At 53.4% G+C, this 17,074-nt stretch overlaps 6 protein-coding genes across 6 annotated transcripts; 2 read left to right on the top strand and 4 right to left on the bottom strand.

The window, feature by feature from the left end:
* Nucleotides 1-1,104: 1,104 nt before the first annotated feature.
* H257_04207 (glucosamine-6-phosphate deaminase) lies at nt 1,105-2,442 on the bottom strand. The gene is made up of 6 exons (XM_009828614.1): nt 2,318-2,442; nt 1,895-2,268; nt 1,616-1,841; nt 1,462-1,558; nt 1,257-1,385; nt 1,105-1,179 (listed from the first exon to the last, which is right to left on the bottom strand). Exons 1-4 carry the CDS (start codon nt 2,427-2,429, stop codon nt 1,464-1,466), a joined length of 807 nt encoding a protein of 268 aa, XP_009826916.1. The 5' UTR covers nt 2,430-2,442; the 3' UTR covers nt 1,105-1,179; nt 1,257-1,385; nt 1,462-1,463.
* An 84-nt stretch (nt 2,443-2,526) lies between these two features.
* H257_04206 (N-acetylglucosamine-6-phosphate deacetylase) lies at nt 2,527-4,295 on the top strand. The gene is made up of 2 exons (XM_009828613.1): nt 2,527-3,221; nt 3,270-4,295. The coding sequence occupies exons 1-2, from the start codon at nt 2,533-2,535 to the stop codon at nt 4,240-4,242; spliced, it is 1,662 nt and encodes a 553-aa protein (XP_009826915.1). The 5' UTR covers nt 2,527-2,532; the 3' UTR covers nt 4,243-4,295.
* A 234-nt stretch (nt 4,296-4,529) lies between these two features.
* On the top strand, nt 4,530-12,183 carry H257_04205 (hypothetical protein). Its single transcript, XM_009828612.1, has 5 exons — nt 4,530-5,077; nt 5,148-5,399; nt 5,450-6,008; nt 6,071-6,935; nt 6,991-12,183. The coding sequence occupies exons 1-5, from the start codon at nt 4,560-4,562 to the stop codon at nt 12,006-12,008; spliced, it is 7,212 nt and encodes a 2,403-aa protein (XP_009826914.1). The 5' UTR covers nt 4,530-4,559; the 3' UTR covers nt 12,009-12,183.
* A 103-nt stretch (nt 12,184-12,286) lies between these two features.
* Nucleotides 12,287-13,879, bottom strand: H257_04204 (hypothetical protein). The gene has a single exon (XM_009828611.1). It carries the CDS (start codon nt 12,677-12,679, stop codon nt 12,341-12,343), a length of 339 nt encoding a protein of 112 aa, XP_009826913.1. The 5' UTR covers nt 12,680-13,879; the 3' UTR covers nt 12,287-12,340.
* On the bottom strand, nt 13,869-15,546 carry H257_04203 (TKL protein kinase). Its single transcript, XM_009828610.1, has 2 exons — nt 14,221-15,546; nt 13,869-14,169 (listed from the first exon to the last, which is right to left on the bottom strand). The coding sequence occupies exons 1-2, from the start codon at nt 15,536-15,538 to the stop codon at nt 13,907-13,909; spliced, it is 1,581 nt and encodes a 526-aa protein (XP_009826912.1). The 5' UTR covers nt 15,539-15,546; the 3' UTR covers nt 13,869-13,906.
* Nucleotides 15,547-15,980: 434 nt separating this feature from the next.
* On the bottom strand, nt 15,981-16,850 carry H257_04202 (hypothetical protein). Its single transcript, XM_009828609.1, has 4 exons — nt 16,791-16,850; nt 16,687-16,745; nt 16,555-16,635; nt 15,981-16,495 (listed from the first exon to the last, which is right to left on the bottom strand). The coding sequence occupies exons 1-4, from the start codon at nt 16,825-16,827 to the stop codon at nt 16,022-16,024; spliced, it is 651 nt and encodes a 216-aa protein (XP_009826911.1). The 5' UTR covers nt 16,828-16,850; the 3' UTR covers nt 15,981-16,021.
* Nucleotides 16,851-17,074: the final 224 nt, after the last annotated feature.

The following is a 17,074-nucleotide window of genomic DNA, read 5'->3' as shown; positions in this document are numbered from 1 at the left end:
TCGTCAATGACAGATTATACGTTTCATTTCACGATCACTGATTATGTGGTGAGTTATTCACTAGTTCATATGTTTTTTACCAAAGGCGTTGTGACTGACTAATGACTAAATTATTTTGAATTGTGACGCGGCATTTTGTAAATTGGCACATATTTGGTTAAATACCCAGTCACTGGTTTTGAGGTCTACTACTCGGCTGCATTACCTGGATTTATGTATGTTGCAGTGTAAATTGGCAGATTTGAGGTCGATTATGCCAAATACGTTGCAAAGCACAATAATACTACACCATTTTTCGTTTAAGTTCGGGTTATTTCCGGTATATTTCGTCCGACGCACAACTGATTCACGCCATGCGCGTTATGTTCGCCAAGCATTCAATATATTTCGTCCAGACCCTACATGGTTGCAGTATATTTCGACTAATGCCCGGTAAATGTCACCCCACAACCAGTATATTTCCCATGTTGTTGTTCAATATTTTTTCAAATGATGTTCCATCTATTTCGATAAATCGACGCAGTAATCGACGGAACGAAGTAGCCAATGAAATTTTCAAAAAACACCTTTCGATCAATCAAATTGCAGTTGCATCCGGTGCATTGCCAAGCTTAGCCATTTCACAAAGAGTTCAACGTTGTATCGGACAAGAGTCGCAGTGAGTATATTTAGTTCAAGTAAAATGACGCTCGACGATTTCAGGTGGATTTGACATCGTTCGTCGAATCTGCCGAAAATACCAAATTTAGTTCGAAAGCACAATATCAATGATGTAGACAAGTAGACAAGTATCCACCACCTTCGATTTACTTGTTTGCTTCGAAAATCGAAATAACGTTAGATGGAACATCATTTGAAATATATTGACAGAAAATTATACCGCCTGGGGGACATATACCAGACATTAGTCGAAGTATAATGCAACGATGTAGGGTCTCGACGAAATATATCGAATGTTCGGCGAACATAACGCGCATGGCGTGAATCAGTTGTGCGTCGGACGAAATATACCGGAAATACCCTGAACTTAAACGAAAAATGGTGTAGTGCATGTACTGTAGTCAGACTTTCGAGATACTAGTAATATATTGTAACAATAATAATTTAGATAATTTTTTACGCAAATCATCTATTTTGGAATGGCGTATGGATAAGATTATCTATTTTCGATGGCAGTATCTAAAAATAAGCCAACGTTATCGTAAAATCATTCACTACAGTGTAGTATGTAGTTTGTAGTCCCAATCATACATTACCTCGTCATTTGGTCAACAGTTCGTGAACATTCATACATCCCAGCACAATTTCCTTCGTTGCAAAATGCTGCCCAATCAAATCTGTGCTTCATTGTAAGTGGTTAAAATGCATTTCACCGAAAACCTCTCCTACGAATTCCGATCACAATACAGTAATGCTACTATTAATATTGATATTATTAATTACTAGTAATAGTATAGCTACCGTTATGGGGCCAGCATCTTAACGTTGGTCTCGTTGAGGCCTTTAAAGTACTTGACGGTCTTGACCTTGAGTTCCAACGTCGCGTCTTCGTCGCAAACTACCAGTCACGAACGTTAGCACGCATCGTCCGTATCAGGGTATATGTATGTCCTACCAATTGCGGCATTGTTGTGGTTTTGAATTGCCGACACCGTCCACATGTGGTTGACGCCCTCTTCGATGCACTTGTACAACGCATACGCTTTCGAGTGTCCCGTGATGATAATGAGCACTTCGCGTGCGTCCAAGACGGTGCCCACGCCAACGGTAACGGCCATCTTGGGCACGAGATTCAAATCACCGCCAAAGAAACGCGAGTTCGCGACAATCGTGTCGTACGCCTAATTAGACTGAGAGGGGGGTCTAGGTCACTGAGAACCAAACCAAAACATACCAGTGTTTTCACACGTGTGCGAGAGGATAGTGACGAGCCTGGCTCGTTGAACGCAATATGGCCATCAGGGCCAATGCCGCCCAAGAACAGCTCGATTCCCCCGAACGACGCGATTTTCACTTCGTACAATCGGCACTCCTCCTCCAAATCTGACGCATTACCGTCCAAAATATGCACGTTTTCGCGCTTGATGTCAATGTGTTGGAGAAAGTTTGTCCACATGAACGTGTGGTAGCTTTCCGAATGGTCTCTGGGTAAGCCGACGTATTCGTCCATGTTGAACGTGACCACGTTTTGAAAACTCAACCTTCCTTCGCGGTAGTACTGCACGAGTCGCTTGTACGTTTGCAACGGTGAGCTACCAGTGGGGCACCCTATATATATGCGATGTGGTCAATTGCGACTCGGCTGTCATGACCTTACCCAGGACAAACGGTCGATCGGGTGTAGGTTTGAACTTCGTAATGCGCTGCACGACATAGGCTGCAACCCAGTCCGCGACGGCGGCGGCATCTTTTTCAATGATCAAGCGCATCTTGGTCGGAAATTCAAAGTGTTTGTCAATGATCACATGCATACGGATACCTATAGCTATCCGGAAATGTATCTTGGACTGAACTCATAAATTGCATCTGCTAATGAACGACAAGACCGTGAAGGTCGCGAATGTCCGCTTGCTGCGCGGCGGCAAGTTGACCAACACGTTTCTGTGGATCGAAAATGGAAAAGTCGCTGACCCTCAAGCACGCTACTGGCGGAGTCAATCGTCCGCGGAATATGGCCCGCGCGAGGTCGTGGATGGACGAGGACTCATCTTAGCTCCAGGGTTCGTAGACATCCAGCTGAACGGGGCGTACGGACATGACTTTAGCGATGTAAAGTGCACCGAAGCCGACGTGCTTGAAGTGCGTCAAAAGTTACTCGCGACGGGGGTCACATCATTCTGTCCCACCGTGATTTCGTCGGCCCCATCGACGTATGCTCGCGTGTTGTCGAAATTCCGGCGCACGTCCGACGGCCATCTCGTGCGAGGTGCCAACATGGTGGGGCTCCATCTCGAAGGGCCTTTCATCAATCGTCAGCGCAAAGGTGCCCACAAGGAAGAAGTGCTTCTCGACCCCGTGGATGGCCTGGCGTCGTTGGAAGCTGTGTATGGCCCATTGAGTCGTGACACGGTAGCTCTTGTTACATTAGCCCCCGAGCTGAAGGGCGCTTCATTGGCGATTTCCCAGCTGGTGGAGCGTGGTATCGTGGCCTCTGCTGGCCATTCGTCAGCAACCATCCAAGAAGCCGTCGCGGGGGTCGGTGCGGGGATCTCCATGCTCACGTACGTCGGAATATGCTAGTCGTTCAATCTTGCATGTTTGCATCGTAGACACCTCTTCAACGCCATGGCGTCGTTCCACCATCGCGACCCTGGCCTTGTGGGGCTTTTAGGCGCAACAGAGTGCCCTCGACCGTCCTACGGCCTCATCCTAGACGGCATCCATGCCCACGCCACGTCTTGTCGCATTGCGCAGGCCAGCCATCCGGACGGTCTTATCCTTGTCACAGATTGCATGGCGGGTATGGGCCTGCCGGACGGCTCGTACGTGTTGGCGGACCTCCCAGTCGACGTCCAAGGCGGCCGCGCGTACCTGCACAACACCCAGACCATTGCCGGCAGTGTCGTCCAAATGGACACGTGCGTGCGCACGCTGCGCCAGTACACCGACTGCTCCATCGAATACGCCCTGGAAGCGGCGTCATTGCATCCTGCTCGAGCGCTCGGCCTCCGCGCCAAGGGCTCGCTCGAGTTTGGCGCCGACGCGGACTTTGTGCTCTTGACAGACGACCTTCGCGTCGTGCAAACATATATTGCAGGAGTGTTGGTGTACGACCGACTAAACGAGCTAGATCTTCGCGTGCCCTCGCAGAATAATTCCCTCGACGCCGCGGTACTTCAACCATGGCGCCTCACTGCGTTCGACTTGGACGATGTCCGAGCGTTGGACAAAGCAGCGTCGGTGGGAGACCTCGCCTTGGTCAAGCAATTGCAAGCACATGCCAACATGCATTGCACCACGGATGCCATGGACGACGCCGCGGGCAATGGACACCTCGAGGTTGTGAAATTCCTTCATCAGCATCGATCGGAGGGATGCACTACCCGAGCTATGGACTATGCTGCCGCCCGCGGCCATGTAGATGTCCTTCAGTTCCTCCACGAGTACCGCTCGGAAGGATGCACTGCCTATGCGATGACGACTGCTAAGGCGAACGGGCACGGTGCTGTAGTGCGCTACTTGCAAGAACATCAGCATAGCGTGTGCTTGAACGACGTGAGGCTAACGGGCGACCGAGGTTAGGCCTGAGATTACACATCTTTGAATATAATTGAAAATGCATTGGTATATGTACGTACTGTAGTAATCCAAGTTCGTCCATTGTTGTGCGATTGTCGACGACGTTGGTTTATCCGGATTCGTGATATTCCCTTGCAAAATACAACAACTATTTACGAGACCAATATACTTAAACTATTAATACCACTATATATTTTGATTAGTATGGAAAGGAAAGCTAATAGTCCGGACAGTGTGAGTGTTGGTGTTCGAGGATATTATTCTGGTTTCAACCTCACTTTCAATTTTGCGCCGCCAAACGAGGAAAGTACAACAGCAGCATGGCCCGCACAAAGCAAACGGCGCGCAAGTCCACTGGCGGGAAGGCGCCGACAAGACAACAGCAGCAACAACGGGACTATGCGGTCGACAGATGCGTCCGCGGCACTATCGAGCTTGAAGGGGCGCCGAACGGCTCGAACGTCCTTTTGGAGGAGTCGCTTTTGCTAGCCGAAGATCGCGAGAAAGTGCTTGCATCCCTGTCTCCCGGATCGTCCGAGTTTCATTACTTCCGTTCGATACAATTGCTGCATGAACTGAACGTGGATGATGCGCCTGATGCCGACGACAAGATTGAAGAAATCCTGAATCACGTCAAGTCTCTTGAACAGGATGGAGGATGGCAGCGCGCGAGACGTCTACGTTTGCGGCTGAATATCGTACTACTGGAACATGGTCGCGAAAGCGCTCGCGAGTTTTTTGTAGACACGCTGGGTTTGGAATTGAACACCGTTCGTCCTCCCGAGGCAACATCGGCCGACGTGGGCTCGAGCCAACAAGTCAGACCCAGTACATTGAGGTACGTACACTAACTTTTACATCGTCTAGCGGAACCACATTGTCATATTGTACTGTAACACTACATGTAGCTATGACATTGAAGCCCTCAAGCAAGAAAAGATTGCAAAGGTGAAAAAGTGCCTGTACCTTCAAGACGACAAGTGGATGGTGCCGTACAAGGCCGAATCCTTCCTTCGCCAACTCAGTCCATTTGTCCTGCAAGCCCTCTTTGAAAGTTTAAACTCGCCATCGGGCCTGCCAGATTGGACTCCACCGCAGAAGAAGCTGGTTCTTCAGTTTATCCTGCAGCAAAAGTTGCTTCTATGGACCGACTTTGACTCGTACGTCCATGTTACATGCGTGGCATCTCCTAAGTTGAATGGTATGGTAGGTTTGTGGACGCAGTGGCCAAAGACATTTTGGACATTTATGAGAATGCAACGGGCGACAACAACAAGGTCCAAGTGTTTGGCGGGTTGGCCCACCACAACGACCTGAATCTGACTCAACTGGACGTGCTGTGGGATCGGTGCTCCACTGCACTACATGACAACACACCGTTTGCTCTGCGATATGTCCAGCTTTTGCAAGCCACGAAGGACAACGAAAGGCAGTTCTTGTCCACGGCTGTGACGTGGTTGAAGCAATTGGGGCCTCAAGTGAATGGCGTTCGAGTCGTGCTGCTGCATCGATGGCTCCAGCTCATTTATCATGACAAGAACGAGCCAACTTTGGGCAGTTTGTTCTTGCAGTACGTTGAGATTCCTCGCGAAGAGTGCCGCATTGCAAACGAAGACATGGTCCGCAACGCCGACTACGACAGTGTTGTGCGGTTTGTCAACACGACGAGCTCGGCATTTGGACGACCACAGGCGGAGACAGCTAGCAAACCCCTCGTGTCGACCCTTGCAACGGCGCTGGGATACAGTGTCGACTTATCGTCGGACGAGGTACCATCGCTATAGCAACCTCTCCCTTACCGATCTCACGAATACATCAATTCCCTGGCTAGGACTTGATCAAGACGGTCTTCGCCCTCCTTGTCCAACGAGGCTCGACGATCCAAGATTTTGCGCCATACTTGAGTCTAAAGTTCTTGAAGGCTCAGTACGCCACCGCCATGCTAACGTGTGGGCGGGGGAGTCGCGGCGAGTACGAGCGCGACATTGTCGACCCGTGCGACGTCCACAAGCTGTTTCAAGGGTCTGAAGTGTCATTTTGCAAGTCCAACCCGTCGTCGTTTGCCCCAGACGACCCCGTGTCGTTGGTGCTCAATGTGAAAAACATCCAAGCATTGACGATTCAGCTGTTTGAGATCAACGTGAGCGACCACTACCTCAAGACGTTTCGTGCAATTCCAAGTGACATTTCGTTGGACGGGTTGCTACCGAACGACCAAGTGCGCGTTCGCTTTGACCACGTGCCCAGCCACGTTCGTGTGCAACACCGTGTTGAGTTTCCATCCATGCAATTGTCTTGCCGGGGGGTATTTGTGGTGGAAGTGGTCGGGCAAGACATAGCGTGTCGCGCCGTGGTGCGGAAGGGGGGGCTTCATTTCACGCAGGAAATCACATCCCACGGCCATGAACTGACCGTGTTTGACGAAGCCAGCAACGTGGTGTTGGGCTGTGTGGCTGTGGTGCCCGACGTTCAAGACAAGGCGAAGAAGCATCATTCGTTTTCAGCATCCGAGGACGGACGTATTATCGTGCCATTTTACACGGCGGTGGATGAGCACGGACTGGAACCAGTTAAAAGAGCTAGCCCCATTTACATTGGCCACGGATCGTACGGAACGCTTGGCACGTTTACATATTGCGAAGAAAGTTACAAGCTCAAGGCAAACATCTACATTGACAGCGAGCAGTTGGTGCCAGGTACCTACCTACCTACGCCTCCCTTTGGTTTCTGTTGCTGAACGTGTTTGATTAGGAACCAAGGCCACCGTTCTCATTCGCAGCAAACTGTACGTCCACGGGTGCCCAACGTCGACGTCGCTCGTTCGAAACGTGGTGTTGTCGGTGGCGTTTGTCAGCCAAACCAACATCGAGACGAAAAAAGAAATTCGCCAGTTGCCACTCATGGACGACGCCAACGAGCTGGTGACGACGATCGACATCCCCCACGAAGCCGTGTCGTTCAAGGTCACGCTCAAAGGGGACGTCGCGAGCAAGGACCATGGGGATACCGCCGCCGCCACCACTTCGTCGTCATTGTCCACGGCGCGAGTGACGCGGCTTTGTCAAGTGTCAGACTCGAAGCACTTTGACATCCCGCACCCGACTCGAGACGACGTGCTCTTTAACCCGCACCTCAAGAAGGTTCCAAATGGCAACGGGGACGAAGACTACGTCGTGCTCATGTTGGGCCACAACGGCGAAGGCGTGCCGAATGTGGAGGCCACCATCGAGCTCCGGCACTTGGCGCTCGAGTCGCCCATCAGTTGCGACGTGGTGTCAAACCACCGAGGCGAAGTATTCTTGGGTCCATTGACCCATGTTGTATCCATCGATATGGACGTCAACGGACGACGATACGCGTGGAACCTGCCCAACTGGGCGCTGCCTTCGTGGTCGGTGGCTGGTCGTCAAAGCCATGTGACTCAGTGCGCTATGTCGACGAAGGACGTGCTCATCCCCGTCCCTCATGTTGTTGGCAAGGACTTGCAGCAGTGGATTGAAAGCGGTGCGATCTCAGTGTTGAAAATCTACACGGTCCAGTCCCGCACGATCCGACAACGGGCTGACCGTCCCTCGTTCGTGTGTGTGGGGCCAGGATCGAGTTTGCTGTTCAAGCCATCGAGTGTGGGCGAGTTTGAAGTAGTGGTAAAGCCTATCAATGCAACGTACCGCATCCACGTGGGCGAGTCGCAAGTCGCGGGGTTTGTCAAGGCCGCCCCCAGCACACTACTCAAAGCCGACCCGACCGCGCCAGTGGTGGTGCGGAACCTGCACATTGTCGACCACCAGCTCAAGATATTTGGGGTCAACACGACGCCAAACACGCGGGCCCAAGTGATTTTGAGACGGTTTGTCAGCCATGAACCCGTGACCAACGTGCTGAACGAGGGCATGCACGACGAAAACGCGGACCTTCGCCGCTTCGATGTGGACACCCCCACGTGCGAGTACTTTGAGAGCAAGCGCATTGGCGACGAGTACGCGTACATCTTGGAACGTCGGGCCTTTGCAGTCCAGCACCCATCGTCCAAGTTGCATCAAGGCAATCGGTTGACGTTGCCGTCACTCCTTCTCAATCCATTCAAGGTCAAGGAAACGTCTGGATCGACCTTGGCAGACGCGAAACAAGGTGAAGAGTACGGAAAGAGTCGGGGCGATGACAGCTCCATGCCGAAAAAGTCCAAACGGATGGGCGACCGTCAAAGAAGTTCGACTCGCGGGGGGCACTCCACATCGTCCCCCGTGCCACCCAACACGCTCTTCTTGGAAGCGCCATCGTGTATCATGTCAAACATTCGACTGAATTCGCTTGGCGAAGTCACCGTGGCGTTGCCGTCGACGCTGACAGGCTCGTACGACGTGGTGGTGTCGCTTGTGGACGGCCAAGACGTCGACTCTCGACAGCAAAGCGTTGTGTTCCACCCACGTGCTGGCGCACCGGCATGGGCCATGCCCTTGAAAAGCACCGCCCTCTCCCGCGACGCAGCGTTGGGTGTGGACAAGGACGTCCATTCGATTCAAGTGCGCGGCCATCGCTGCATTGCATCGAGCGACGCAACCACGCTACCTTGTGGTCCGGACAGCAAACTCGAGGTGTACGACTGCTTGGAGCACGCGTTTGGGCTGCTGGACGCGCTGACGGGCCACGATGTACTGTACAACGAATACTTGAAACGGTGGCCATCCCTTGACCTCCCCACCAAGCAAGCCATCTACAGCCAAGACGTGTCCAACGAACTGAACCTGTTCTTGTACAAAAAAGACACGGACTTTTTCAACGCAGTCGTGGTGCCCCATGTCCGCTCCAAGTTTGTCAAGGACTTTGTGGACTGGTACTTGCTCGATGCGAAAAACGTGCTGCTGCACTCATACTTTTCAAACGCTGCAACGTTCGACAAGCTCACGTTGGTGGAGAAATTGCTGTTGGCCGAACGACTGCCAAAAGAGGACGCTGCGACCGTGTGCCGCCATGTGGTTCGAATCATCGAAACGTATTACGGGGAATCCACGGGTACCAAGTTGGACGCTGTGTTCGAACACGTCATGACGGCCAAGAGCACCGAGCAATCTGACCTCGTACAATACCGCCAACACGACGACTCGACTACTCCAGCCTACTCCCCCACAAGTCCAGCCTACTCCCCTACAAGTCCAGCCTACTCCCCCACAAGTTCTGCACCCGTCCCTACTTTGAACAGAAGGATGGTTGCATTCCGTATGGCTCCACAGCGTGCATCAATGGAGGCGACTGTTAACCGCGACCGAGTGCTTCAATCAGCAACCATTGGAGGAGGCGCAACGTTTGGTGCGATGCGGGCGTTTGCGGCACCCCCTCCAGCGCCGTACGCAAGGGACAACGACGACGAAGACTCGGACTCTGGTTCTGACGACGACGACAGCTGGGAAAATATAAGCCACGATGGGGATGACGGGGATATTGACGAACGAGCCACAACCGAACCAACGACAAAGAAGCAACGCAAAGTGTATGTAGCCCCCGGGGCAACGTACTTGGTGGGCGAGCGCCGATATCACGATGGAAAGGACGAACCGCAACAGCCAGGAGGGGGGCTCGTGGCCACATTGACGGCCGTCCAACAAAAGACGTGGGTAGGGTCTGCGATCAATCGATTCTGGCTGGATTATGCCCGGTATCTGTTGTCGCCATCGTCCGACGTGTTTTTGTCGGCGTCGTTCCCGGAAGCGTGTTCATCATTTGCTGAAGCGACGTTGGCCCTGTCCGTGCTGGGGTTGCCGTTTGTCGGAGGGGCGTGGGAAGTCCAACCCATCACGGCACGAGACCACACGTCGTTGGCTATCCGCACGTCGAAGCCCGTGATAGTGTACTACGAAGACATTCGGGCTCAGCAGCCGTCACCGCAAGAGTTGACCGACGAAGTTGCCATGGTCGGGTCCAATTTAATTGTCACGCAAACCATCTTTAACCCGCGCGACTCGAACTTGAACCAAGGACAGCTCAAGCCTGTCAAGGAGTTTGTCCGATCCACACGGTACGGGTGCCAAGTGACTGTGAGCAACTTGAGTCCCCAGGCGACGCCGTCGCTGAATTTGCTCGTCCAGATCCCCGAAGGCGCGATTCCCGTGAGCACGGGGGGCTATTACACGCGAAACTCGACGTTTGTGCTGGCCGGCAACGAGACGGACACGACAGTCGTGTACTTTTACTTTCCAGTGGAGGGCTCGTTCAGTCACTTTGCCGCCCACGTGGCCATTCACGGCCAAACGGTGCGGTGGGCGGACGAATCGCCCATGACCACCCCCAGCACCATTTCCGTCGTGGCCGAGTCCAAGACAGTCGACATCACGTCGTGGAAAGATGTGTCGTCGCGCGGCAGCTTGGACACGCTCGTGACGTTCTTAAAGACCCATCGAAAGCTGGAAACCATTGATTGGGAGGCGATGGCGTGGCGACTCAAAGACCGAGCCACGTACGACGTGCTGCTGCACTTTCTACGCGAGCATTTCGTCTACACGGACGTGGTGTGGCAGTTCTCGTTCTTCTTCAATGACCAAGTGGCCATGGCCGACCTGCTGCAGCGCCGGCTGTCTGCGTACGAAGTCGGCCCGGGTCTGTCGTTGCCCAAGTTGCTACCGTTGGCGGTGTTCAATAGCACGGACAGCCGGTTGGTTGCCGACGTCGGGTTGGAACATGCCGAGTACATCCCGCTGATCTTTCGCCGGACGCATGGGGGGGTGAAGGACACCGACGTGATCCCCAACAAGGACGTTCGGGACGCGTATCGCGTGCTGTGTCATACGCTGTGTCTCTTGCCAAAGCTGGACGACGACCATTACCTGGTGTTGGTGTACTACATGGTGCTGTTGAACCGCATCGACTCTGCGTTGGAACTTTTCGGCCGAGTCAGCGCCTCTGCGGCCACCACCATTCAACTGCAGTACGACTACATGAATGGTTTCTTGGACTTTTTCAGAGACGACCCGACGTTTCCAATTGCGCGAGCGGTAGCCTCCAAGTACGCCACTGCGCCGTACGTGGCCCACCATCGTTGGGGGGCGTTGTTTCAACGACTTCAAGACCAGTTGCACGAACTCGATTCGTTGGCACATCATCACTCCGCATCAATTTTGTTGCCTGAACAAGACGTGTCGCTCGAACTGACCATGAGCGAGGGGTCGTTTGTGGTGACGCAACGAGGCTCCCGAGTCGACAAGTGCATTGTCAAGTACTACCCCGTGGATGTGGAAGTGATGTTTTCGCGGGAGCCGTTTTCAGGCCAAGATGCCAAAGTGTCGTCTTGCATTTCTCTCATCCAGCCACGGGCAACGGCCGAGATTTCCGTATCCGCCGGGGGGACGACGACGGTGGCTGTCCCACCGGCGCTCCACGCGACGCAGATGCTCGTGGTTGTGTCCCCCGTGGGGTACCCAGAGATGGAAATGTTGAAACCTCACTTTTGCGACTCAATGGACGTTCACTTTGCACTGGATGAAGGCCTTGTCCAAGTGTTTGCCCACCGGCGACCCCTCGGCAAAGCCTACGTCAAAGTGTTTGTCCAAACCAAATCGTCCAAACTGGCCAAGTTTTACAAGGACGGGTACACGGACATTTGCGGGCGGTTCGACTACATGGGCATCAACGACACCGCGCTGCTGTTGGACGTGGCCAAAGTCGCTCTGTTGATTCTGCACCCCCGCCATGGCGCCGTCATTCGACAAGTGTCCCCCCCGACGACGATTTCCCTCGAAGGGGACCACCGACCTGTCCAACGCGACTGGACTACGTACTAGGACAGAAACGGAAACCGCACATTATCTATCTACCTCCGTGGTTGGCAGAGTGGTGGGTTGCTGTTGCGCTCTAAATAAACATGCCTATGTTCTTGTGTTACGAAGGGTATAATAGTGGAGTTTATGATAGTCGTCGCTCTTGTCATCGTGAATACAACTTGACTGCACTTTCAAGAAATCACGATCTAGCTCAACATGGGCAACTAACTATAAGTGCCTCAAATCACTTTCTCTTGAGCAGATCGCACCTCTTGGTAGGACCAATCAAGTTCGAGTATCAACGCGATGCCGTCACCCTTTCGGCCAACCACATGGCAGTCGCCGCTGTTGGTTCAACCGGCACCGCCCTTGGAGCCTTTGCTCCTTCGGCTGGGGCCGTTGGAGCTCCTTTCGGCCGGACGGTGGCTACCCATCACGTTGGTGTATACGTCTACGATGCATGACACCATCGCCTTGCGTTCGTCGCTAGCCTCTGCCCTGGTGTGCCACCCCATCTTTGCAGGTCGAATGCACTGGACAGTCCCATCTATCGACTCCGTCGCATCTCGGGTATGTGTGCGCGTGGACGAAGCCACCAGTGGCGTGATGTTCTCGGAAGGCTCCAGTTCTCTCGCCTTGAGCGACGTCGTCGTGTGCCCTTCTGCCACAAAGTGGCATGCACGGGAACGCATGGTCAAGCAGTGCTTTCTTCCACCAACAGCATCTTCACCCAAACCAAAGGATGTTCGCACGCTTATCCGCTACTCGATTCCGCTTCTGCATGTGTCGGTCGTGCATTTACGCGACGGTGGCACCGTCGTATGTGCAGAGTTTGCACATGGAATCTGCGACGGAGGGTCGTGCTTTGAGTTCCTGTCGAGTTGGGCAGCTGCGACAACTAGAGGCTCTACCAACACCCTGGCCACCCCCACGAGCCATGACAACCGTTGCGTAAACTCGGATACTATGAGCATAACCAAAGGTCCATATGATTGGATCCGTCAGGCTCTTCACGACCATCCACCCCAGGCCCCGTCCTCATGGCTGTTTGTGTCGTCCACTCCAAAGGTCCACCAAACATTCGCTAAGGGCACTCGACTTGTGCACTCGGCCATCTATCGGCTCTCCGCCGCCCAACTCGACCGTCTCAAAGCCGCGTCGTCCCATCAACATGGTCGCATTAGTACCAACGACGCAGTGTCCGCCTTCATCTGGCGGGTGACGTCGTCGTTGCCGAGTCGGCTGCACCGGCCGTCGCATTTACGCATGCTGATGAACTTCCGCCCCGACCTGACTCTCCATCGCCAAGTCCCTGGCAACATGGTGTACTCAATCGTCGCCTCCGATTCTCAAGACACCCCTGCCTCCACGTCCCCCCTCGGTGCCCTCGCTAGCCTCTGTCGGGCAGCCGTGGACACGGCCAAAGCGTCCGTCATCGCCGACTTGGGCGCCATCTACGCCAAACCATGGACGCGAATCTTTTGGAACGAGCCAGCCGACACCTCTGCTTGCGTGACGTACGTGACCAACCTGTCGCGGTACAATTTTTGCTCGTTACCCTTCGCCCCAGGCGACCCCCGCAACGCTCCAAGGGATTCGCATCAGACGTCGGCGGTGGACCAGCTCGAATGTCCGTACGGCGCGTTTCCGTATTTGTTTCAGCTGTACGCCGACCCTCGCTGTGGAGTGCGGGTAGTGGCGCACTTGCCTCAGGACGAACGCGAAGTATTCGACACCCTCTGGGGGGGGCTTCTACCTAGCCCATGGGACAGTTGAACGAACCCCCCTCCCACGGCGTGTACCATCAAGTGTGTATTTGTTGTTACTATCATGGCACCGACGATACTTCTTGACCTATAGTTGACTTCAATGACACTGACTCTCCAAAATACAAGTTATTTTATGTTTGTATATATGTGTTAAATAGGATAGGACAAGGCCTTGATCTGTTGTCGAAGCAGCAGCGACACTTGCATGGCTGTGGGTCGGTTAGCAGGGTCGTGGGCAACGCATCGCAGGCCAAGGTCGCGCACCCACTCGGGACACTTGGTCGAGAACGTCGGCGCAAGCGTGCCCCGCATCACTTGCGCCATGATGGTGGTGTCGGCCAGCGGCTTTCCTCTTGCATTCGTCTGGTCCGAGTACGGAATGCAGTGCGTGTCCAGCTCCGACACCAGCACCCCTACACCCCCACGACCGTCAAAAACACATACCTAATGCTAATGAAACATACCGAACGAATACATGTCGGCCGCGACGGTGTAGTGACTGTCCTGCAGCAGCTCAGGGGCCATCCACCTGTATGTGCCCACGCCCATGGTCATCGTGTCTTGGGTGTCCTCCCTTGCAATGCCAAAGTCTGTCAGCTTTGTGCCATGCGTCGAGTCGAGCAGCACATTGCGCGACTTGAGATCCCGATGGATAATGTCGAACGAGTGTACGTATACGAGGCCTTCGACGATGCTCAGCATGCACTGCGCCTTGTCTGGCCATGTAAACGTGTCGAAACTGGTCGCGTCGAGCTTGTCCCGGAGGTCGCCTTGATCCATGTACTCCATCACACATGTGAGGTCCCCCACTCGCTTCCACGACGCCCCCACGAGCCCCACGACGTACGGGGACCGGAACACCGACATGAGCCCGATCTCGTCGACGAGGTGCTGGACGTCGCTCAGGCGGTTCTGCGGGTGACGCCCCAAGAGCGCCGACTTGACGGCTACGAGTCGCCCTCGGTATGTCGCGAGCCAGACTTCGCCAAAGGCCCCGGACCCGAGGAGCCGATCCCGGATGAGTTCGCGGTGGTCGATGCGGACAACGTCTAGCTTGGCCATCGTCGCATCGAGTTCGACTTGGTCGGGAGTGGTTTGGACTGGGGGACGGCGCTTCTTCGCACGGTTTGGGTTGGAACGAGGATGCATGTCGTCCTGAACGGGGTGGTAGACTGAAAAGTCGACCGGGGGAGGTGGCTTCGCAGCCGTGTGTCGGCGTCGGCGATGGACCACTAGGATCGCTAGTGCGCACAGTGAGATGGCGACCACAATGCCTCCAACGATAAGACCCATGTTGTTGCTGAAGGCTGACCCGGACGACGGCGACGTAATGTCCACAATGGCGGTTGGTCCTCCTGTGACTGGGGGATTGGGTTGAGCATATGGAGATCGTGTCGTGCCTATAATAGCTTCGCTCCGAGGCTTGGTAATGTCGGGGGATATGGACGAAGGCGACGGTGACGCTTCCACGAGCGACAGCAAGGACGAGCGGTAGTCGCGCAATGTGGCACCGTTGGCGAGCATGCAGTTTGACACATTGGGCGGTAGTAGTTGAATGAAATCATTAAGTCCTGTACACCATGCTACCCGGCACGATACTGACGTCGCAGATGTTGTGGTGTTGCATTCGGCCCACAATCCCGGCCACGACAACGCAGTCGGTTCTAGGACAATAGAATCGGTGGAGCCACATGACGTGGCGTTGGCTGTGGCATTCTTAGCCAAGTCGAGAAGAAGTTCTGGAGTACACCGCTCGGTGCCGCCACTGCTAGGAATCGACATGCATGCAGCGATACTGTAAATGGTGCTGGATTCGCCCGAGCGTCCAAGTGGCCAATCGGAATCCATGTTGGAAACCCTACGATATTTGATTCACTTAAGTATTTCTGTTCAATGTCAACCTTTCATTTATGTACCATTAATCCGAATGGGATGGGCAAAACGTACACGGCCAAATGTGAACTTTAACGTTACCGCTTCTGCGGTCAACCTAATAACTTCGCGAGTTACGAGTACAGTACGTAGTACTAACCGATTCCACGCAGTACTCTGCAAGTTTGTACTATCGATTAGTAGTTAGTTTGCTACCTGAGTAGTTTGAAGTTTACTCACCATCACCTTCCATTAAAGTACTCCTACTAGTACTGTAGTACTATAGTACTTACTGTACAGTACTACTTCGCAGTACTACATATCATCAGCACCGTACTGTAGTACAAATTGGTTCGAAAGACAAACACTGCCATGTGTTTACAGGATTGAGTATTAGTCATCGGAGAAAATCCCCAATTTCTTCTGGTCCACTGTGGTGACACTGGTAGCTTGGCGGCGATAATGCGGGGGCTTGGCCACCACCTGGTCCGCAGCAGTCGGCTTCGGACGCTTGGCATCAAAAATGGGGTCTTTCGTGTACATCCACGACCGTTGGGCGTGTGTGTCCTTTTGGGGGTCCGAATTCACCTTGATGACTTCGCCCGACGCCCCTGACGCGGCCTTTCCACGCTCCACGCGCCCCCCCCCTGGGCCCCCCGCAATGCCTTGTTGATGGTTCGGCACAGCAAGTGTGCTGGTCTTGACCACAGTCCCAAAGGCGGCTTGGTTGTTCGTTTCCATGTACCTATTTTCGACATTTGGGTCTGGCGTGGGCAGAACAGCTCCAAATCCGCTGTCTGGGCGGTCTCGCAGAGGTCGGGACTTGATCACTTGCTCAAAGTTGTCTCGACGAATCATGCGATGGTCCTAGAGATACATGTCAATTCTTTGGTGTGGACGGACACTCGAGTATGTGATGTTTCTACCACGAGCTTGTGGACTTCGTTTCGAACTTTGAGCGCTCCAGGATTGGCAAAGTCGTGTTCATTGGTCGTGCTGTAGTCGTTCTACTTGGGACGATGTTCAGTTGTCCTGAGCTCAAGTTGCGCGTTCCTTACCTTGCCGTCGTAAGGTAGCACCCCCTGAAGAGCCCCCGACCGCTCCTCGTACCAGTTATCTACGTATGCCTTTAAAGAGTGGGATAGTCAACGAGCCATTGTACCTTGCAAGGTGTCTTTACTGAAGGATCGCAGCGTCATCTCGTTTTATGGGCCAAGCCAAGGGAAAACAATGTAACGTTAGCATGGTGGAGATCATAACGCTAAATGTGCACAAGGTATAGAAGATAATATATGTAACATTGTGCTTTGTTGATACAAGCTGATAATTTCAATCATAAAACCATGCACCATCAAGCATATATAGTGTGGGAAGAAATTCTCACATAAGTGACCTTTCAGACTACGATTGGCTGGTCCCATATACATAGATAGTCTTCGTGCAGTC

Source organism: Aphanomyces astaci (assembly GCF_000520075.1).
Source record: "Aphanomyces astaci strain APO3 unplaced genomic scaffold supercont1.7, whole genome shotgun sequence".
Taxonomy (NCBI): Eukaryota; Oomycota; class Saprolegniomycetes; order Saprolegniales; family Verrucalvaceae; genus Aphanomyces; species Aphanomyces astaci.
Note: the sequence above shows the minus strand (reverse complement) of the source record. Positions and strands in the feature narration are given on the sequence as shown.

Excerpts from the sequence above, each read along its gene's own strand:
- H257_04204 (XM_009828611.1), bottom strand. The coding sequence starts at position 12,679 with ATGCGTTCCCGTGCATGCCACTTTGTGGCAGAAGGGCACACGACGACG.
- H257_04205 (XM_009828612.1), top strand. The coding sequence starts at position 4,560 with ATGGCCCGCACAAAGCAAACGGCGCGCAAGTCCACTGGCGGGAAGGCG. Across the intron at positions 5,078-5,147 it reads GTCAGACCCAGTACATTGAG|CTATGACATTGAAGCCCTCA; the intron begins GTACGTACACTA and ends CACTACATGTAG. Across the intron at positions 5,400-5,449 it reads CTATGGACCGACTTTGACTC|GTTTGTGGACGCAGTGGCCA; the intron begins GTACGTCCATGT and ends ATGGTATGGTAG.
- H257_04203 (XM_009828610.1), bottom strand. The coding sequence starts at position 15,538 with ATGTCGATTCCTAGCAGTGGCGGCACCGAGCGGTGTACTCCAGAACTT. Across the intron at positions 14,170-14,220 it reads GGCCGACATGTATTCGTTCG|GGGTGCTGGTGTCGGAGCTG; the intron begins GTATGTTTCATT and ends GTGGGGGTGTAG.
- H257_04207 (XM_009828614.1), bottom strand. The coding sequence starts at position 2,429 with ATGCGCTTGATCATTGAAAAAGATGCCGCCGCCGTCGCGGACTGGGTT. Across the intron at positions 1,842-1,894 it reads GCACACGTGTGAAAACACTG|GCGTACGACACGATTGTCGC; the intron begins GTATGTTTTGGT and ends CAGTCTAATTAG. Across the intron at positions 1,559-1,615 it reads CCACAACAATGCCGCAATTG|TTTGCGACGAAGACGCGACG; the intron begins GTAGGACATACA and ends CGTGACTGGTAG.
- H257_04206 (XM_009828613.1), top strand. The coding sequence starts at position 2,533 with ATGAACGACAAGACCGTGAAGGTCGCGAATGTCCGCTTGCTGCGCGGC. Across the intron at positions 3,222-3,269 it reads GCGGGGATCTCCATGCTCAC|ACACCTCTTCAACGCCATGG; the intron begins GTACGTCGGAAT and ends TTTGCATCGTAG.
- H257_04202 (XM_009828609.1), bottom strand. The coding sequence starts at position 16,827 with ATGACGCTGCGATCCTTCAGTAAAGACACCTTGCAAG. Across the intron at positions 16,746-16,790 it reads CAGTAAAGACACCTTGCAAG|ATAACTGGTACGAGGAGCGG; the intron begins GTACAATGGCTC and ends AGGCATACGTAG. Across the intron at positions 16,636-16,686 it reads TGCTACCTTACGACGGCAAG|AACGACTACAGCACGACCAA; the intron begins GTAAGGAACGCG and ends CGTCCCAAGTAG.